The sequence below is a fragment of the Schistocerca serialis genome, chromosome 3, assembly GCF_023864345.2.
Source record: "Schistocerca serialis cubense isolate TAMUIC-IGC-003099 chromosome 3, iqSchSeri2.2, whole genome shotgun sequence".
NCBI classification, from domain to species: domain Eukaryota; kingdom Metazoa; phylum Arthropoda; class Insecta; order Orthoptera; family Acrididae; genus Schistocerca; species Schistocerca serialis.
In genome coordinates this window covers 894,975,351-894,996,721 of record NC_064640.1, presented here as the reverse complement: position 1 = coordinate 894,996,721, position 21,371 = coordinate 894,975,351, and the positions used below count along the sequence as shown (strand labels likewise).

General features: G+C 38.7%; 1 protein-coding gene across 1 annotated transcript in view; it reads right to left on the bottom strand.

The window, feature by feature from the left end:
- The window catches only part of LOC126471301 (uncharacterized), a 196,945-nt gene that overhangs the window by 73,018 nt on the left and 102,556 nt on the right, over positions 1–21,371 (bottom strand). The window contains exons 9-10 of the mRNA XM_050099421.1: positions 4,787–4,861; positions 3,270–3,344 (exon numbers count right to left, since the gene is read on the bottom strand). Coding sequence (XP_049955378.1) covers positions 3,270–3,344; positions 4,787–4,861 — 150 coding nt within the window. The remainder of the gene's footprint in view (positions 1–3,269; positions 3,345–4,786; positions 4,862–21,371) is intronic.

The window sequence follows — 21,371 nt, the reverse complement described above, 5'->3', positions numbered from 1 at the left end:
AAATTGAACTTTTCATGATTTTGAGCCTTTCTGGAGCCCCTTAACAGCTGCAGCCTAGTTTGAAGATGCAACACAGAGTTTTTTTCAGTGCTTCCTCCACCTGAGCCTGAAACATTTGTCTTCATGTTTTCCATAAGCTTCCCATTTCATCACTAAATCTTTATTTTCTAATAATGAAGCTATTATCAAATGCTTAACTTGGAATAGAGGTACTGTTATATCTGCTGATGTAACATTTCCTGATTTTTGCACGGCAAAACATAAAAAATGATGTGTTTTTGACAGACTTTCAATCTGGTGCATAAATTAAACAGCATATTGTCATAATGAGCAAGCATAAATACAAAAACCATCAAATATTGCACTATAGCTGCACAAACATGTAAACCAAAATGGCACCTGCAAGATCACATACTGCAAATGGCTGACAGAAGAAAACTGAGCATGTGACACGCTGATTTGCACGTTTGTAAAATGAAAGTACCGTATGTGGTGGTTTTCCTACTTATACTAGCATACTATGAAAATATGCAGGTTAATTGAGTGACTGCATCAGCACTGGAACTGTCAGATTTTTCGAAGCCCCTGATTCCAATGCAGGGACAAGTCCCATCTCTAGTTCATCTGTCTGCAGTTTGTTCTTCAACTTTGTATTTTAGGAGATGAGTTGTTTTGTAAGAAATGGTCACTCCAATTGTCTGTTACTTTGTTTTAATTCTAAACATCAAATACAGTCATGATAGATACTTTCGTATTAGTTAGAAAATTCTAATACAGCAAAATACAAAGGAATATTGTCTTAATTTTTATCCAATTCAATTTAAATATGGAAATACTTGAAAATTTGTCACAATATCATGACAGAATTTTGTATTTTTATAGAAATAAAGTCAAGTCAAAAAGTTTTCAGTACAATTATTGATATTTTGATAGTTTGTGTAAGCAAATATGTTCTTTTAGATACCTAAAGGGCACTGTTGTCTGCCTGTAGATAGAGCTTTGTGATCTGCAGGGATAGGAAACTGTAACAACTCAGTTCTTGCAAACTGGTTTGGCACTCAATGCACATTTCTAAACACTTTTCCCTTCTTTGCAAGATTCTCATACCTGGTAGTTGCTGTGACATTCACTTATGTCTGATGATTCAATGTGAATAGCGTTAAGAGTACTGGTCCTAGTTCATGCATAGCCTTTGGCAAGTTTCTCCATGACCTTCAGAAGGAAATCTCATCTTCTTGTTTTGATATTTGTTACTGCTCTGTAGATTACCCAAGCATTGATGCCTGCTGAATCACTATAAAAAGTATTAACAGGGCACCACTTCTTCCACCATCTTTCAATACTTGCAGGCCATCATGTCAACAGCATCTACTCTTTACTTAGTTTCACTGTAACATGTCACTGTGTCACACTTTGACTTTGTGTCAGTTCCAATGTGTACAGCTGGATGCAAGGATCATATTTTCATTTTTGAAGGTTAGTGTTGTATAGCTCCTCCATAGCTTCCTTCATGCATTCAGGAACTTGCCTTTAATTTCATTTACTACACCAAGCAAGTTTTATCACTTTGTTTTAAGATGTCATGCTAGTGAAACTGAGGTGAAGTAGTGGTCACATTCCTTTCTTTATTTAGGTTTGGATCAAAAAGTTTCTTCATTTTAAATTCAATAAGATGTTCATCACCAGAACGAGTTTCATCATTACCAAATTATGGGAAAGCATTTAGCATATATTTGGAATCTTTATTGAGAGCCATCCAGTATTTTTGCTTATTCTTGTCAAGTTTTAAACCCACAAACTGAGTGAATCAAAATCTGTACCTGAACAAGAACAACCGATCATCGCCACAAATATATGATGAATCCTACTATACAGCTGAGAGGAAGCAAAAACTGGCACTTTTTAGTAACTCCAACTGCGTTGGGCTCAAATCAGATCTGAGGAACCTCATGATTTCACCGAAGTGATTACGTGACATTACAGATTTGTAAAATAATATTACCTGATGCTCTGATCAGCCAGTTCCAATTCTATTCCTTTGGATTCAGTGGCACATGCAAGATAAGGACTGCATCAACTCTTCTAGTGGTAATGACCACTCATCATTTCTCAACATATTACATGCCTCTGTTTCTGTGCATTTTTGAATGTGTTTGAGAGTAAGTTCATGAATAAACGAAATCCAACCACAGAAGAGAAAATCACTGATAACAACTTTACATGTATGGAGGACAATCAGAATTCTCCTGAAGAACATTTACATGCTGCACTTACAGTTTCATATCCACATTGTAGCAGCAGACACAAATAAGGCTATCTACAATGTATGGTAATTGGCAGTGCTTAATTTATTTAGTGGGACAAAAATGGTCCATCAGCAGTTCTAATATTAACGATTTCTACATGAAAGTAGAAGTTTTGGTACAATTTGCTATGAAAATGAACCAAAAAATTGGAGAAAGGTTATCTTCATTTGAAGTCACATCTAGGACATGAGTTCTTTATGCAGAAAGTTGATGGTTATTTTAAAAATGATACGCAAAACCACATCCTTGAGGTAATTCATAAAAAACTAACAAAAAATAAACTGAGACCAGTTACATCATTACACAATATCAGCTACCAATACCAGTAAATGAATGTCCCCAGATTTACATTGTTACACAAAACTGGGGGAAATGTCAAGATTCGCAACATTCTGTAACAACCACCGATTTCATGTTATGTCAAGGGGATTATTTTCTGAATTATTATTTATGTGAAACATTCAAGTCTCCAAATATAACATGTCCAAGTGTCTGGTGGTGATATCAGGCACAAAAACACTGAAGGACAACACAAACTGTCAAAGGTACCTACAATGTCTGTCATCATTGAATCATTAACTGTCTTAAAGAACTGTTGATTAGTCCAGTGAAGAAATGGGATAATCTGTGGTTTTACTTTATTCAACACTTCGGAGTGATCACTATAAGGAGATCTGTGCATTACCTAATGACACAAAATGTGGTAACATAGTCACCACAATGAACTCTCACATACGATATAGTACAGAACAGAATGAGCAACTGTTAACCTGGTTTGTAGGAATTTGTTTTTATTCTACGATGGAAATTTTACATTGTAAAGGGAAAACAACCCTACACTCATAACATTTTTGATCTAGATATTGCAAGATGATAGCAAAATTTAAAGGTGCAAGGTGTATTTGAGCCTTGTGTACTTGCACTGTATACAGTTCATCAGGTAACTTGAAGTATACAACTTACCAGCTGTCACTTTCCCTCTCTCTTTCAGCAAACTGCCTGATCCTCTAATTGCAGATGGGCGGAGATCTGCTGATCCTGTGGATTTGTAAAAAAATATTTAGAGCACTGTTGATACCAGACTATACAGGAAGGATTAGAACACAAACAAACATGTGTCTGAACCTAAATTGAAAATCTGAGACAAAAAAGAAAGTCATGTTGTTAAGATGTAATTTTAAATGATGAGCCTTATTTTACTTTCATTACTGTTGGAGGAACATAGAAGGACTTCAAAAAGTAAGTTATACATTATTATAATACACCAATTTTTATTGAATGCTGCACTACACTCCAAAGTGAAACACAGAACCATGACATTATTTCTCAATACAGTCACCAAGTTCCTGTAAACAATGGTCGGAATTTTGTATCAATCATTCAATTCCTTGACAATAGAAATCCACACCTTGGTCACAGAACCATTTGTGAACTGTTGTGTGAATGCTCTCCTCATTGGAAAAACCACCCAGGTTTTCTTTTAGCTTGCCAACAAGATGGAAATTGCAAGGTGCAACATCTGGACATCTCAATTATCATCACTCTCATCTGCGCAGCCTTTGTCAATTGTCGGCACAATTTCATTACGGCCGGAGAGACTGCTGTATTTGGTCCATATATCGCCCAACTTTCACAGTGAATCTGTGTGCAATTTAGATATTTCACCAACAAGAATTTTACTGTCATAGGTATTTAAACTTTGGATTATGTTTCCAGTTTTCACGCTATTTCATTCCCACACAGTGATGTACCTGTTATCCACACAACTGCAGAGCTGTGCCTGCAGGAAACCTGTAATATGTACTCTCTTCTGACAATGCACCCCCCCCCCCCCCTGCCCCACAATGGTCTTAGCATAGGATGACACGTGTAACTGACTTTTTGAAATCCCTATGTACTTAGAATTATCTTCATAGGCTTCCTTGTTATAGTTATCTTTCTGTAATGCATGTTCCACAAATACAAATCAAAGGAGACTCAGTAAATGAACTACAGTTTAACTATGTCCAATTGGTGGTAGTATGCCTTACTCTACCTTTGTCATATCAGCTCCAAATTAATCATGAAAACCATAGTTTAAACATATTTCATCCACGAAACAGTATCTAAAATGTCTGCCTTTATTGAATCATTCAGTATCTCAAACAGCTGCTGAATAGCCTTATCTTCACTTACCTGTGCATTACTTGATGACACAAAATGTGGTAAGGTAGTCACCACAATGAAGTCTCACATAAAATGTGGTACAGAACTGAATGAGCAACTGTTTTCCTGGTTTGCAGGAATCTGTTTGTATTCTATGAAGGCAATTTTACATTGTATAGGTAAAGCAACCCTACAACCATTAGATTTTAGATTAGATATTGCAAGATGATAGCAAAATTTAAAGGTACGAAATGTATTGAGCCTTGTCTACTTGTACTGTAACTATTACAGTTCACCAGGTAACTTTAAGTATACAATATAACTATACAACTTACCAGGTGTCACTTTCCCTCTCTCATTCAGCAAATTGTCTGATCCTCTAATTGCAGATGGGTGGAGATCTGCTAATCCTGCGGATTTGCAGAAAATAGTTAGTGCACTGTTGATACTAGACTTTATAGTAAGGATTACAACACACACAAAGGTGTGTCTGAACTTAAAATTAAAAATCTGAGGCAAAAAAGAAAGGAATGTTGTTAAATACATAACTTTAGATCATTCAGTGGATATGATGAACCTTATTTTATTTTCATTACTGCTGGAGGAACGTACAAGGACTTCTAAAAGTAAGTTATGTATCATTAAAGTAGACCAATTTTTATTTAATGCTGCACTACACTCCAAAATGACACACAGATCCATGGCATTATTTTTCAACACGGGTACCAAGTTTCTGTAAATAATGGTTGGAATTTTGTATCAATCATTCACTTCATTGACGATAGAAATCCGCACCTTGGTCACACTTCTTATCTAAAAACTCATCTATTGAGATGGAGGAGTTGTTATTCAGAAATTGTTTTAATTGGTTTTTACATGTTGATTGGCTATCTGTCAGACTTTTAATGCTATTTGGTAAATTTGAATTGGGATGGGTTATTAATAACAAATTTCATAAGTGAATATATGTATTGTGAAGGCACTGTGAATATCCCAAGTTCCTTAAATAGATCCCTGCAAGGTGATCTTGGGTGGACTCCAGCTATTATTCTGCTTACATGCATTTGTGCAATGGTTATTTTTTCTTTTAATGATGAACTACCCCAAAATATGATGCCATATGAAAGCAGTGAATGAAAACAGGCATAGTAGGCTAATTTACTGATACATTTATCACCAAAATTATATGTTTCAGCAGATCATCAATGTGATTCTTCCAATTCAATTTCACATCACCCAGAAATTTTGAATATTTTGTCTTGGCAACAGACTTCTGTTCAAAGTCTATAGTTATCAAGGTGTTATGCCATTTACTGTACACAACGGTATATACTGCATTTTTTCAAATTTTAGTGAGAGTCCATTTGCAAAGAACAACCACTTAATGATTTTCTGAAAGACATTATTTACAATTTCTTCAGCTAATTTTTGTTTGTTGGGTTTGATTACTATACTTGTATTACCAGCAAATAGCAGTAGCTTTGCATCCTCGTGAACATAAGAGTGACAAGTCATTAACATATATTAAGAACAGTAAGGCACCCAAGTCTGAACACTGTGGGACACCATTCTTGATACCTCCCCAGTTAGAGGACTCTGCTGATTTCTGCAGCCTATCTGTACTGTTAATTTCAACCTTCTGCATTCTTCCAGTTAAATATGAATTAAACCATTTGTGCACTGTCCTCTCATAGCACAATACTTAAGCTTATCTAGAATAATTTCATGATTCACACAGCAAAATCCTTTGGGAGGTCACTAAAAATCCCAATGAGTGATGTTCTTTTATTCAGAGCATTTAATAGTTGATCAGCGAAAGCACATATACCATTTTCTGTTGAAAAGCCAGTCTGAAAACCAAACTGATATTCTGTAAGTACTTCATTTTTACAAATATAAAAACCTACTTTTGAATACATCACTCTTTCAAGAATGTTGGATAAAGCTGTCAGAAGTGAGATTGGGCAGTAATTGTTAGCATCAGACCTATCCCCTTTTCTATGCAATGGTTTAACAATAGCATATTCCAGTCTACCTGGAAAAATGCCCTGCTTCAGTGAGCTACTACACGAGTGGCTGAGAATCCTATGTACCGGGTTGGGAACAATCTTTTAGTACTGTCTTGGAAATGATATCAATTCCATACAAGCTTTACCTTTTGAGTGAATTTATTATTTTCCTAATTTCAGTAGGAAAGGTGGGTTGAATTTCAGTTTTATCAAATTGATAGGTATCGCCTCTTTCATACACAACCTTGACATTTCTAATGATCAGCTTGGTCCTATTTTCTCCACAACACTTCAAAATGATTATTAAAAATATTTTCTAGTTCTGCCTTAACTTTTCATTGAGTTTAACAACGAAAATAATCAATTTGTGACAGTATAATGTAAGTGGCTAAATAAAAAATCTACTCATCAAGCAGTGGCAGGAGAACACGCACTTGAAAAAAAAAAAGTTTTACTTCCACAAGCTTTTGGAGCCAGTGGCTCCTTCTTCCAACAGAAAGGGAAAGGATCTCGATAGGTTAATGAAAGGGGTAGAGTTCGGAAAAGTCACCCAGAACCCCAGGTCAGGGAAGTCTTACCAGTTAGTATGAGAAGGAGAAACCGATAGTTGGAGACTGCACCAGACAAGATTTGAAAACCTGAGAGCTTAAAGGTGGGACACAGCATAATATGCAAGACAGACACTACTGCTAAAACATTGTGCACAAGTTAATAAGAGTGAAAAGCTAAGTGCATTGTATGCAACAGAGGTGGGATGGGCATGGCGAAAAATAGACAGGTCCGAAAATGAAAGACATAGAAAAGTAAAACGGAGTGAAGAATGGAGTAGTTATTGTGAAGAAATACTGAGACAGAAGAAATTAATGTAAATGAAGGTAAGGTAGGTGGCGAGAACCAAGGACATGTAGTTCCCACCTGCAGAGTTGTGAGAAACTGGTGTCTGGGGAAAGAATCCAGATGGTGTGTGTAGTGAAACAGGCACTGAGGTAAAGACTGCCATGTTGTAGAGCATGCTGTGCAAGAGGATGTTGTGTGTTGCCAGTATACATATGTCCGTTCCCCCTTACTGATAACATGGTGCTAGTCACACCAATATAAGAGGCCGACCAGTGTTCACATTAACACTGGTACATGATGCGTGTCATTTCACAGGTGGCTCTCCCTTTAATAGTACATGTTTTACCAGTTACAGGGCTGGTAAAGGTGGTGGTAGTGGGGTGCATAGGCAAAGTCTCGCAGCGGGGAAGGTCACAGGGTTAGGAGTACTAATACCTGTGCTCGTAGACACGTTTTTACGAAGTTGCCTACAATAATTTGTTTAGGATTCACTACACTGCAGGGCCTTCTCACGATCATCTTTTGCCGATTTATTTGCAAATTTGACAGCTATTTTCTTTTCTGCCCTCCACTTACCTTGTTTATAGGTAATTCTTTCACATTTGTGTGTTTGATTTGTGCCAAACTACTCTGATCAACTTTTACTTCTATCTCCTAGATTACTTTATTTGTCAAGCAAAGTAGTTTACATTTTCTCCCATGACTTTCTCTTTTGATTGCACAGTTTTTAAAATGTTCTCTCTTTTGACAACTTTTCTTATCGACTTTTTCTTTCTTCATATCATATAGCCCATTTTGCTGGTGAGAAATTCGAGTTCGTACAAATTTATATGATTTTTCTGGATTTTTTCCTTGCTATTCTTCCATTTTCCTATCCTTTTCCACACTCTGCTTCACTTTTTTGCCACTCCCACCATTTGTGAAACTCCGAACTGTCCTCTCTTGCCATATGTATGCCATCATGTATTACATCCATTCGTTGAGAAAACATGCTTTTGCACTATCAAAACTATGGTCCCACATTCTGTATCTTGAAACCAGCTCATCCATTGGAGTTACTTCCCAGGGCCTGACACAGAGTCCCTGTTTCTGGATGTAATCTTATTCTACATCAGGCTTTTTTACAGTTTCAAATATAGCCACCTCTTGCACTTACTGTGACCTGTACGCCTAATATGCCAATTTCCCCTCCACCCTATTTCTCTCCTCCTACAAAATCCTGCAGTTATCTGCCCCTCATGTTGCCTTGGATGGTATCTCCTAAGTCAACTTCAAACTGTAACAACATGCTGGACTTTGCCTCAAAAAGCTATCCCACCTTCTAAACTACCTCAACAGTGGTGTTTCCCTTCCTGTCCCTCTGCAGCTCCCTTAGACAACCACACCATCAACCATCACTCCTCTAGTACAAACCGAACTTGACCAACCTCCTCAACATCCCACAGCCTTCACTACTGCCCACCAGACCAATAACAACTCATGAGCACAAGAACCAGTCACAACAATACAGTGTTCCCAACCTCTAGTCTAACACACTCTCCCCTCCTGAATTATCTATATTATCACAGGGTCTCTCACTTTCAGCCCTAAACCCGCATTTTGGTGAAGGTCCTTCTTTCCTTCACACATAATGTGAACTGGAAATAAATCTTTGCAACCCAATCCCAAAACTTTCCAACAGTGAACCTGACATAGAACCCTGCCTTGAACAGTTGCTTGTCACCACTGATGCCACATCCCTCTTTACCAACAGCCTCCACATAAATGGTCTGTCTGCAGCGTAACGTTTCCTCAGTCAGCGCCAATCTGATTCCAAACCTATGACATCCTTCCTGCTCACTTTAACCAACTTTATACTTACCAACAACTACTTCACCTCTGATGTGCAGACATACAAACAGATCAGGGCGTACAGCCGTGGTAAACAGGTGGCTCCTTCTTATGCTAACCTTCTCGTGGGTTGCTTGAAGTAGGCTTTACTGGGATCTGAAAGCCTTCAGTCCCTGGCTTGGTTTAGATACATTGATGGCCTCTTTGCCTTATGGACTTATGGTGAGGCTGTCCTGTTTAAATTTCTGGAATCTCTAAATACCTTCTCCCAATTAAATTTCACATGGTCCTATTTCAAATCCCATGCCACTTTCCTTGATGTCGATCTCATCCTCAACGAAGGTCACCTACACACTTCTGTCCACATTAAACCTACTAACAAACAACAGTACTTACATTCTGACAGTTGGCACCCTTTCCATGTCAAATGTTGCCGCCCATACAGCCTTGGCATTCAAGGCAAACATATTCGTTCAGACGCAGACTCTTTACAGCAATATATCACCATTCTCACCTCCGTCTTAACTGGACACAATTGCCCCACCAGCATAGTTTGAAAACAGATTTCCTTGGCCATCACATCCAATACAGATACTGCTGATTCCTCCAAAACCGACTTCGGAGCACACCAATTGTCACACAGTATTATCCTGGTCTTGAATGTATTAACTAGCTACTTCAACAAGACTATGACTTCCTACAATCACTCCCTGAAATGAGATCCATTCTGTCTGAGATTTTGCCCACCACACCTAGAACAGCTTTCCATTGCCCTCCCCGTCTCCACAATATCCTTGACAGACCCAATGCTCCTTCTGTACCCATCTCCCTACCTGTGGCTCCTACCCTTGTGACTGTCCCTGCTGCAGCACTACAACACATCTTTGGTTCCCGCCATCCATCTTTCATTTATGTTAATTTTTTCCATCTCAGTATTTCTTCACAGTAACTACTCCTTTCTTCACTCCATTTTAGATTTCAACACCTTTCATTTTCTGACCTGTCTATTTTTCACCATTCCCCTCCCAACTCTGTTACATACAATGCACTTACCTTTTCATTCTTAACTCGTGCACGATTTTTTAGCAGTAATCTCCGTCTTGCATATTATCCTGTCTTCCACCTTTAGGATCCAAGATTTTCAATTCTTGTCCGGTGCAGTCCCCAACAATCAGTCTTTCCTTCTCATCCCATCCAATAAAGTCTCCTCTTATCTGGGGTACTGTGGGCGGCTTTTCCAACTCTACCCACTTTCCTAAACCTCTCCAGATCCTTTTCCTTCACCCATATTCCTTCCCCTTCAACTCTTCTGCTGACAGAAGGAGCCACTGGCTCTGAAAGCTCGTGTAAGTAAAACCTTTTTTATTATATATATAAAAACAAAGATGATGTGACTTACCATACGAAAGCGCTGGCAGGTCGATAGAAACACAAACAAACACATACATACAAAATTCTAGCTTTCGCAACCAATGGTCGCTTCATCAGGAAAGAGGGAAGGAGAGAGAAAGACGAAAGGATGTGGGTTTTAAGGGAGAGGGTACGGAGTCATTCTAATCCCGGGACTGGAAAGACTTACCTTAGGGGGAAAAAAGGACAGGTATACACTCGCGCGCGCGCACACACACACACACACACACATATCCATCCGCACATACACAGACACAAGCAGACAATTGTAAAGGCAAAGAGTTTGGGCAGAGATGTCAGTCGAGGCGGAAGTGAAGAGGCAAAGATGTTGTTGAAAGACAGGTGAGGTATGAGCGGCGGAACCTTGAAATTAGCGGAGGTTGAGGCCTGGCGGATAACGACAAGAGAGGATATACTGAAGGGCAAGTTCCCATCTCCGGAGTTCTGACAGGTTGGTGTTAGTGGGAAGTATCCAGATAACCCGGACGGTGTAACACTGTGCCAAGATGTGCTGGCCGTGCAACAAGGCATGTTTAGCCACAGGGTGATCATCATTACCAACAAACAATGTCTGCCTGTGTCCATTCATGCGAATGGACAGTTTGTTGCTGGTCATTCCCACATAGAAAGCTTCACAGTGTAGGCAGGTCAGTTGGTAAATCACGTGGGTGCTTTCACACGTGGCTCTGCCTTTGATCGTGTACACCTTCCGGGTTACAGGACTGGAGTAGGTGGTGGTGGGAGGGTGCATTGGACAGGTTTTACACCGGGGGCGGTTACAAGGGTAGGAGCCAGAGGGTAAGGAAGGTGGTTTGGGGATTTCATAGGGATGAACTAAGAGGTTACGAAGGTTAGGTGGACGGCGGAAAGACACTCTTGGTGGAGTGGGGAGGATTTCATGAAGGATGGATCTCATGTCAGGGCAGGATTTGAGGAAGTCGTGTCCCTGCTGGAGAGCCACATTCAGAGTCTGATCCAGTCCCGGAAAGTATCCTATCACAGTGGGGCACTTTTGTGGTTCTTCTGTGGGAGGTTCTGGGTTTGAGGGGATGAAGAAGTGGCTCTGGTTATTTGCTTCTGTACCAGGTCGGGAGGGTAGTTGCGGGATGTGAAAGCTGTTTTCAGGTTGTTGGTGTAATGGTTCAGGGATTCCGGACTGGAGCAGATTTGTTTGCCATGAAGACCTAGGCTGTAGGGAAGGGACCGTTTGATGTTGGTGGGTTTGATGTGGACGGACGTGTGAAGCTGGCCATTGGACAGATGGAGGTCAACGTCAAGGAAAGTGGCATGGGATTTGGTGTAGGACCAGGTGAATCTGATAGAACCAAAGGAGTTGAGGTTGGAGAGGAAATTCTGGAGTTCTTCTTCACTGTGAGTCCAGATCATGAAGATGTCATCAATAAATCTGTACCAAACTTTGGGTTGGCAGGCCTGGGTAACCAAGAAGTCTTCCTGTAAGCGACCCATGAATAGGTTGGCGTATGAGGGGGCCATCCTGGTAACCCCCCATTGTAGCTGGTTACCAAGCCCCCACAGAACGTATCTCTGCCTACGTAGATCAACACCTTCAACCCATTACATGCAGTCTCCCATCCTTTACCAAAGACACCAACCACTTTTTCGAATGCCTGGAATCCTATTACCCCCAGAAACCATCCCTGTAACCATTGATGCCACTTCCTTATACACAAATATTCCGCATGTCCAGGGCCTCGCTGCGATGGAGCACTTCCTTTCACGCCGATCACCTGCCACCCTACCTAAAACCTCTTTCCTCATTACCTTACCCAGCTTCATCCTGACATACAACTTCTTCACTTTTGAAGGCCAGACATACCAACAATTAAAGGGAACAGCCATGGGTACCAGGCATTGTTTTTGTATTGTCTGCCAGGTCATGTCTAGAGACGAGGAAAGTGTAATATGTGTTGCTGCATTATTAATACTTGAAGGTTCATGCAAACACAATACACAACATCATTGTCATTGTCATTCTTCTTCTTCTTCTTCTTCTTCTTCTTCTTCTTCGCGGATGGATCACTTAGGACCATGCGTAATCAACATTTGTTGGCCTTCCTTTTCGCCCAGTATTCCTTCATAAACAACGAATGGGCTAGCTTTCGTTGCGTAGACCATGTATGTCGGTTAGTTTTTCTCTCTTCTTCCTCAAAACCCCGCGTGTTTGTGATTTTTCTGATTTCATTTCTATCATGTAGATTTGGAGACCCTAATTCTCTCAGGTCTTTTTCTGTCTGTTTGTACCAGTTCGGTCTTTTAGTTTTGTTCTTTAAAAATGTATGGATTTTGTGCGTTAACCTGTTTGAGTCCATTCTTTCTAAGTGCCCCATGAATTGGATTCTTCTCATGCGCATTGTGTCTGTTATTTTGGAGATATTTTTATATATTTCTGCATTGGGTTTTGGATAATGTACCCCATCTTTAGTTCTTGGTCCTAGGATTTTCCTCATTATCTTACGTTCTTTCACTTCTAATTCCTCTTTTAGTGTTCTGTGTTGAAGGTTTACTGTCTCAGATGCGTAGAGAGCTTCGGGTCTAATTACTGTTGTATAGTGTCGTATTTTGCAGTTCCACGAGAGACTCTTTTTGTTGTAAATGTTTTTTGTTAACTGAAACGCCGTCTCCATTTTCTAGACTCTTGATCTGTCAGATTTCTTTTCATTACAATTTTCTGCAATCCATTCACCTAAATATTTAAATTCTTTTACTCGAGAGATGTAGTTATTACCATTTTTGAGATCAGAAGGTGCATCTTTGACGTCAGTCATAAATTTTGTTTTTTCAAATGAAATTTGTAATCCTATTTTAGCTGCCTGTTCTTGTAATAATTCTAGCGGTTTCTGTGCATCGGTAATGTCTTGTGCGATCAGTGCCATGTCATCAGCAAATGCTAACAGTCTAATTCTATGCCCTTATGTCTTGGTCCCAGTCTGTGTGCTGGTGCACCTGCATTTTTCCATTCTCTAACAACTTTTTCAAGAGTACAATTGAAGAGCACTGGGGACAGTACATCCCCTTGTTGTACTCCTATGTCTATTTCAAATTCTGTGCTCAATTCTCCCATAAATTTTACTTTGGATTTGGTCTCCGTGAGTGTTTCTTTTATGATGTTTGTTGTCTTTTGATCTAGTCCAAATTCTGCTAATACTTCAAAAAGGGATTCTCGGTCTATACTGTCATATGCTTTTTTAAAGTCGACAAACGTGATGACATAACTTTTGTTTGAAGTACTATGTAAATATTTCATTGAGTTTTTCAACTTAAGGATTTGTTCTACGCAAGATCGACCTTTTCTGAACCCACCTTGGTATTCGCCTAGTTTTGAATCCAGCTGAGGTTCTGTGCGGTTTAGTAGGGTTTTAGACAGAATTTTGTATGTTATTGACAATAAAGAGATTCCACGATAGTTGTTGGGGTCTGTTTTACTTCCTTTTTTGTACAGAGGATGTATGATTGCAGTCTTCCAATCTGTGGGGATTTTTTCAGTTTTCCAGATTTCATGTGTAATTTCTTTGAGTTTTGCAATAAGATTTTCTCCTGCATTTTTCCATAATTCTGCGATGATTTGGTCTCCTGATGCTTTGTTATTTTTCAGTGACTGAATTATCTCTTTAATCTCTTGTAAACTTGGTGGCTTTGAGTCTGGGTTTCGTTGTGTGTGATGGAACTCAAATTTTTCTGCAGGCTTTTCACAATTCAGTAATTTAGAAAAGTATTTTGCAAGAATTTCACAGTTTTCGGTGTTGGTATGAGCAATTTCCCCATGGTCATTTTTGAACTGGAGTGATGGAGGAGAGTACTTTGTTAATTTTTGTTTGAATACTCTGTAGAAATTTCGGGAATTGTTTTTCTTGAAATCATTTTCTATGTCTTGCAATCTTTTGTCTTCGTGTTGTTTATGGACTGTACGTATTGCTTTTGTGACTGTTTTCCTGGTATCTTTGAGATCTTCCAGGGTCTTTTGATTTTTGTTGCACAACCAATTTTGCCACACCTGTTGTCTGAGATTTATCAGTTGGTCACACTCATCTGTCCACCATGGGTGTTTACGTGTTCTTGTTTGCGGTGCTACAGTTTCAGCTGCATTTAAAAGTCCTGCTTGCAGTTGTTGCCAATTTTGTGGTTTTAAATTTTGCATTTCTTTTGTAAATTGTTCATTGCCATTTATCTTTTGTACATCATATTTACGGTGTGGAGATTTCTTAGTGAATTTTCATTGCCATTCATTATTTTTTTATTTATTTATTGTGACTTGTGACCTGAAGGCCGTAAGCATCTATCAGTGTTCCGTACTTTAACAGAATAAGGTTGCATTTATCAAAGAATTTCGTAATTGGTTTTAAAACTACATTATTATCTTATGGATGGTTTGTATAGTAGTTGGTAATATAGTTGGCAATATATGTAGTTTGTATAAAAGTTGGTAACATTAGTTTTAAGAAATCTATTTGTTTGGTTGCATACAATCATCATCTTTGGTGAGCGAAAACACACCATAGAACAACTGGTGGGAAAAGCTTGCTTCACATGGGAACTGAGTGTGTAAGAGAGCTCTATAATGAAATTTTCTCTCTGCAGCGGAGTGTGTACTGATATGAAACTTCCTGGTTTTCTGGAAAATATGGCACCACCGTTATTTAGAAAAAGATAGAAATGTTAGGAAAGCAATTACAACCAGACATCTTGTTAGTCTTAGTTTTTTGTCAACGGGAGATGAATTTCACAGCCATGAGTATACATTTCACATCTGGAAGCACGCTAGGAGAATCCACCTTATTTTGTCTTCTATGCAGTCTTTCTCAGTATTCTACCAAATGTAGCAGCAGTTTTCTGCAGAGCATCTAGTTTTATTGCTGTTCTTTTACTACTTTCTTCATATATTCCACAAGCAGCTGCCAGCCTGGTACAACAATGACAGCTTGACACTCTACTGCCATGTCCACTGCACCTCTTCTCCCCCCCCCCCCACCCCCCCCCCCCACCCACTCCTCAGAAAAATTTCATACAGCAAGAGAAAATAAAACACTAACAACTCTATAAAACAGATCACACAATGCGACATATAAGCATACATTTTCACCGTGCAGTGGTGACATGCAGTAGCTGGATTGAAACATTTCCTTTGATCTGTACCAACACTGCTATAGATAGACGTTCGTGTTTCAGAAGATGTTTCCAAACTGTGTCCACATCAAGTAGCTGAAAACACGTTTCAAGCTTAGTATCTATGTGGCCTGAAGTCTTGTCGACCAAAATAAACTGCCATTGGCTACAGAAGGAAAACACGCACCATCATGTTAGATTCCGACACTTTTCACTGTACTTCACAGTTTTCGGTTTAATACACCATGTTCATCAGTTTTTGCTTTTTTCTGAATACTGTGCTGGTAGCATTGTTAAATTTTGACAATGAACAATCTAAGAGAAAGTAAATTCATAAATTGTTGGTTGAGTTGAGACACCTGGGAGTAACAAAATACTAAATACCATGCTGGTACCACCATTAAATTTGAACAACAAACCATTCAAGAGAAAGTAAATTCATAAATTGCTAGTCGAGTTGACACATCGAAGGTAATCTGCTATCCAAGTTGTAACGTAACAACATTACAAACATGTACGTTTGTGATGTATCCTATTCTTGTTTATCTATATTCTAAGTGAATGTTTTTTGTGTGACTACACATAGTCTATTTTGTGTGTTATTATTTGTATTCCTCGCATCTGGATACACAATGTATGTGCTGTAACAGAAATATTGAGAAAGTTGTTATGAAAAAACCATATCCATATTACGTATTAACTGTAATTCTGTACAAACTGATCATTCCCTTATTAGAAAATGCCACTACATTTCGAATGTCTATTTATAAACATGGATACTCTGCAAATCACATTTAAGTGCCTGGCAGAGGGTTCATCTAACCACCTTCACAATTCTCTATTATTCCAATCTCGAATAGCGTGCGGAAAGAACGAACACCTACATCTTTCAGTACGATCTTTGATTTCCCTTATTTTATTGTGGTGATCATTCCTCCCTATTTAGGTCGGTGTTAACAAAATATTTTCACATTCAAAGGAGAAAGTTGGTGATTGGAATTTCGTGAGAATATTCCGTCACAACAAAAAATGCCTTTCTTTAAATGATGTCCAGCCTAAATCTGGTATCATTTCTTTGACACTCTCTCCCATATTTCCCGATAATACAAAATGTGCTGCCCTTCTTTGAACTTTTTCGATGTACTCTGTCAGTCCTATCTGGTAAGGATCCGACACTGTGCAGTAGTATTCTATAAGAGGACGGATAAGTATAGTGTAGGCAGTCCCCTTAGTAGATCTGTTACATTTTCTAACCGTCCTGCCAATAAAACACAGTCTTTGGTTAGCCTTCCCCACAATATTTCATGTGTGTTCCTTCCAATTTAAGTTGTTCATGATTGTAATACTTAGGTATTTAGTTGAACTTATAGCTTTTAGATTAGACTGATTTATCATGTAACCGAAGTTTAACAAATTCCTTTTAGCACTCATGTGGATGACACACTTTTCATTATTTAGGGTCAACTGCCAATTTTCACACCATTCAGATATCTTTTCTAAATCGTTTTGAAATTTGTGTTTCATCTTCTAATGACTTTACTAGTCGATAAACAATAGCGTGATCTACAAACAACCTAAGACGGCTACTCATATTGTCTCCCAAATCGTTTATATAGATAACGAACAGCAAAGGGCCTATAACACTACCTCGGGGAATGCCAGAAATCACTTCTGTTTTACTCGATGACTTTCCATCAATTACTACGAACTGTGACCTCTCTGACAGGAAATCACAAATCCAGTCACATAACTGAGATGATATTCCATAAGCACGCAATTTCACTACAAGCCGCTTGTGTGGTACAGTGTTAAAAGCCTTCCGGAAATCCAGAAATATGGAATCGATCTGAAATCCCTTGTCAATAGCACTCAACACTTCACGTAAGTAAAGAGCGACTTCTGTTTCACAGGAACGATGTTTTCTAAACCCATGTTGACTGTGTGTCAATACAGTTTTCTACGAGGTAATTCATAATGTTTGAACACAATATATGCTCCAAAATCATGCTGCATATTGATGTTAACGACGTGGGTCTGTAATGTAGTGGACTACTCCTACTACATTTCTTGAATATTGGTGTGACCTGTGCAAATTTCCAGTCTTTGGGAACCGATCTTTCGTCGAGTGAACGGTTGTATATGATTATTAAATATGGAGCTAATGCATCATCACACTTCGAAAGGAATCTAATTGCTATACAGTCTGGACCAGAAGACTTGCTTTTATTAAGCGATTTCAGTTGTTCACTACACCGAAGATATTTACTTCTACGTTACTGACGTTGGCAGCTGGTCTCTATTTGAATTCTGGAATATTTACTTCATCTTCTTTTGTGAAGGCATTTCGAGAGGCTGTGTTTAGTAATTCTGCTTTGGCAGCACTGTCTTCGATAGTATCTCCATTGCCATCACGTAGAGAAGGCACTGATTGTTTCTTGCCGCTAACATACTTCACATACTAACAGAATCTCTTTGGATTTTCTGCCAGGTTTCGAGACAAATTTTCGTAGTGGAAACTGTTATAAGCATCTCGCATTGAAGTCCACACTAAATTTCGAGCTTCTGTAAAAGATCACAAATCTTGGAGATTTTTGCATCTGTTTAAATTTGGCATGTTTGTTTCATTGTTTCTGCAACAGTCTTCTAACTCGTCTTGTGTACCAAGGAGGATCAGCTCCGTTGTTTGTTAATTTATTTGGTTTAAATGAAACAACAAGTTTATTGTTCCCAGTTCGCAGTACCAGTTCGTATAAACCTTTCAATTGCTGCCGATACTATTTCTTTGAATTCAAGCCACTTCTGGTCTACACTTACATTATTAATTTGGAATGAGTGGAGATTGTCTCACGAAGCCGTCAAATTAATTTTTATCTACTTTTTTGAACAGGTATATGTTTTGCTTATTTTTGGAGAATTTGGGGATTACAATATTCAATCTCACTACGACAACCCTGTGTTCACTAATCCCTGTATCAGTTTTGATGCTCGTTATTAACTCAGGATTATTTGTTGCTAAGACGTCACGTGTGTTTTCCCAACCGTTTACTATTCGTGTGGGCTCATGAACTAACTGCTCGAAATAATTTTCAGAGAATGCGTTTAGCACAATTTTGGATGATATTTTACGCACACCTCTGGAATTAAACGTGTATTTTTGCCAACATAACGAGGGTAAATTAAAGTCACCACCAACTACGAGGGCTATCCACAAAGTACATTACGTTTTGGAATTAAAAATAAATAAAGTATTGGAAATTTTTTTATTATATACAGATGAAAGCCACACTTAAATACTACTTTTCTACATAGTTGCCATTTAAATTAAGGCACTTATCGTAGCGATGGACGAGCTTCGAAATTCCTTCAACGTAAAATTCGGCCGCCTGCGCCTTCAACCACATGGTTACCTCTTTTGGGACAGAAAAGGTGTGATTTTTGTGGATTTCCTGGAAAGAGGCACTACAATAAACTCTCAACGGTGTTGCCAAACTCTGCACAACCTCAGAAGAGCAATACAAAACAAGCGCAGGGGAAAGTTGGGCTCAAAGATCTTGCTGATTCACGACAACGCCCAGGCCCACACGGCAAATGCCACTCGTGAAGTTCTCGAATCTTTTAAGTGGGAGTTGTTTCCTCATCTGCCTCACAGTCCCAACGTGGCACCGAGAGACATCCACTTATTCCCAGCAATGAAGAAGTGGTTGGCTATGCAGCGTTTTGATCATGACACATAGCTTCAAGAAGAGGTAACCACACGTATTATCGTATGAGTCAGGTAAGTGTTTGAAACCAAACTCAAGTTTTCTTTGAACCTTTCCGAAACTGTATCATCTGAATTGCGAGGTCGGTAAAAGGATCCTATTATTATTTTAGTCCGGTTGCCAACAGTGACCTCTGCCCATAAAAACTCAAAGGGAGTATCTGCTTCAATTTCGTGACACGTTAAACTACTTCTAACAGTAACAAACACGCCTCCACCAACTGTGTTTAGCCTATCCTTTCGGAACATCGTTAGGTTCTTCACAAAAATTTCGGCTAAGCTTATATCCGGCTTTAGCCAGCTTTCAATGCCTATAACGATTTGAGCATCAGTGCTTTCTATAAGTGCTTGGAGCTCTGGTACTTTCCCAACACAGCTATGACAATTTACAACTGTTATACCAATGGTTCCCGTATTTACGTTGTTCCTGTGTTCGGCTTGCACCCTTTGTGACTGAAGCCCTTCTTGTGTTTTCCCGAGACCCTCTAACCTAAAAAACTGCCCAGTCCATGCCACACAGCCCCCTGCTAGCCGTGTAGCCGCCTGCTGCATATAGTGGACACCTGACCTAGGTGGACACCTGACCTAGGTGGTCATCTGACCTAGGTGGTCTTCTATCACAAGATAGGGTAAGAAAAAATGTTTTAGGTAGAATGAGCGTCGTGATATGCAAGTAGAATGTAGTCAGTTACTATTTAGCCATCGTCTAAGTCAGTTTCAAACAGTTGCAGTGGTATGACAGTGAAAGCCAGACTGCCGCAATTCCAGAAGCATTAATATTAAATTGGCACAAATGGAAGAAAAATGAGGTAAGCAGACCATACTGAAGCTGGTAAAAAATAGCCAAATTTAGTATAATGGAAATGCTATGAGTTGGGAACCACTGAACAATCATTTTGAGCCAGGGCGTGGTTAGATTTAGACAATTTAAAAATGCTGCAATTTGCAGTGTGGAAGTTGTACATTAGTTTTCAGCTGTGATAAGGCAAGATCATTCTTCTTTTAGTTTTGTTGCTTCTCATACTATAAAAAGAGTATAAATGCGTTTGTTATAGTCTCATCATATTATTTGTAGTTATTTAGACACACATTTTTCAGATAATCATCCTCTTTCTGCATCCTTAACAACTGAAAGCATTCTGTATAAGGAAAACTTTTTAGTGAAATACATTTGCAATAAAGTGACAAAAGTATTAACATCACTGAAACACTTTAACTTACACAACTTTGAATTGGAAATTAAAGTGAAAATTAGCTTTGCTAGTTTGTGATCAAACCACAAGGGCCACAAATTTCAGTAGTACTTACTCGAATGCTTATCTGTAGCTACTTTATGAAGGATTTGTCTGCAGATTCTGAACTGATTCAGTTGGTCATGCTATCTATACATAAAAGTTTAACCAAGCTTTATAATGAGGAAAGATTTCTGGTGCTAATATAAATGTGGAGACCTACTGCTTATTTCACCATCTTGGTCTGTACTAAAATAAAAAAAAAAAGCCGATGAAAGAAAACATCAACAACAAATTGAAAAATAGTTCACTTTTAATTGCAACTATATGCAGATAACCAGTGGGAAATTTTGAACTGTTTATGAGGAATCTGGATTCCTTACTAAGCAATCTGTCAGACAGCAGCAAGCAGCTAATACTTTGTGGTGACTTCAATGTCGATTTTCAAAAGGATTCTCACAGGAAAACTGATCTGGAAACATTATTTGGATCCTACAATTTGATCTCAGTAATTAACTTTCCAACATGAGGAGAGGGAATAAGAATAGAATAAATACTATAGTGCCTCAGAGTATAGATACTAATCAGTGGAAATGGTTGGAGTAATTAATGACTTCAGGACAAATGTTTTTTTTAATAGCTTATAAGAGATAACCTGGGATGAAATTTATAATGATCCAAATGCTAACAGTCAAAGGAACAATGATGTACACAGTTACAA